Here is a 1,473-nt window from a genome sequence, read left to right as displayed (position 1 = left end):
CTTTCATATGTTACGCGCGCATCAACTTGGTAAACATCAGCTCCTCTGAAATTGATTCCATGTGTAAACTACGTCATCATTAAGATCACTTCCATTTCCTAAATCACTTCTAAATGAATCAATCTCAACCCTGCTTAATTGTCATCAAGCACATCCATAGGTAACTCAAAATCAGTGTGTGAGGGGGAGAGAGAGAGAGAGAGAGAGAGAGAATCATGTATGTGCTCCTAGTAGACAGAAGGACTTGCAATTAAACAAGGAAGTTCTTCTCAAGATTGCAAGAACATGCAACTGAACCTGATTCAGAGGAAGTAAGATCTTTGTGCCACCTCCAGCGATGAAGTTCAAGGTAATCCACTGAGTGACATTCTCAATAGCTTTCATGGTTGCTGGCATCATAGATGACGAAAATAGGTGGGTTTCATCATTGAATGCTATTACACCAAACAAATCTTCAGAATCAAGCTTTGACAGAGCTGCAAACAGGGCACTTTGGGTGTCCTCAATAGGTTTTTCCCTCATGCTTCCACTTATATCAATAACAAATACCACTTCCTTTCTGAATTCCTATACAACATTAAAAAGAAATCAACAATATTAACGGCAACAAAATGTTAACAATTAAACTACTTGTACAAAGTAGTTTGACAAAAATGGTTGAAAAAGTGTGTGTTGGCAAGATCAAGGCCAATGGATTTTGTTGCTTTCAAAAACTGTTTTTGAATTGAATGGTCTTGAGTTTGCCAACAACCACTTTGTCAACCTTTTTTGTAAACCTACTTTGTAAGCATAGCATCACTCAAATGTTGAATGCTGAGCAGTAATGACAAAGAAACAGAAACAGATTAAGTTTTATTGCTTTAAGTATATTAGGGTAGATAATCAATATCATTTATTTCCCAAGAATGCATGCAGGAAACCAAATTCAGAAACTTGCTTTATTTTCAAGCATTCATATGACTAGACATTAAATCAGATAAGATTATTACAGGACTCATTTGTTTCTCATTGAAGATTCACAAGCAATCCATTTAATTATTTACAGTTAAATATTCGTTGTTTGTCTTCTTGATCTTGTTGAAAAGTTATCTTCAAAAAAAAAAAATTGAAAATATTTTTTTGGGGGGAGGGGGACTCCCGGAATTTACCTTTACAGACTTTGAGATTACACGTGTGCAATAGAACTTACGTATTCACCAACATTTGTTAAGACAAAAAAATTCTAAAACCTAAATGTTAATGGATAATTCTATGTAAAGACCATCAGATTGCAAAACAATAATGTGTATTAAACTGGATACAAACTTTAAGAGACTAGAAGGGAAAAGATCATCATGCAGTATTTAACCACCAGATGTAGAAAAGCTGTATTAAATATTATAATTTTAAGGATTATTCTACTTGAACATAATGGATACCATAATGGTGTCCATAATGCCCAAGTGGCGCCTCCTATTGGAGGGGGCACTGGTC

At 35.0% G+C, this 1,473-nt stretch overlaps 1 protein-coding gene across 1 annotated transcript in view; it reads right to left on the bottom strand.

Annotated features, from left to right (window-relative positions):
• Nucleotides 1-568, bottom strand: part of LOC111402607 (inter-alpha-trypsin inhibitor heavy chain H3-like) — a 3,903-nt gene extending 3,335 nt beyond the window's left edge. Inside the window, exon 1 of the mRNA XM_023030985.1 lies at nt 298-568. Within this exon, the coding sequence (XP_022886753.1) occupies nt 298-522 (225 nt within the window). The 5' untranslated portion in view covers nt 523-568. The remainder of the gene's footprint in view (nt 1-297) is intronic.
• Nucleotides 569-1,473: the final 905 nt, after the last annotated feature.

Source organism: Olea europaea, chromosome 10 (assembly GCF_002742605.1).
Source record: "Olea europaea var. sylvestris chromosome 10, O_europaea_v1, whole genome shotgun sequence".
NCBI lineage: Eukaryota > Viridiplantae > Streptophyta > Magnoliopsida > Lamiales > Oleaceae > Olea > Olea europaea.
Note: the sequence above shows the minus strand (reverse complement) of the source record. Positions and strands in the feature narration are given on the sequence as shown.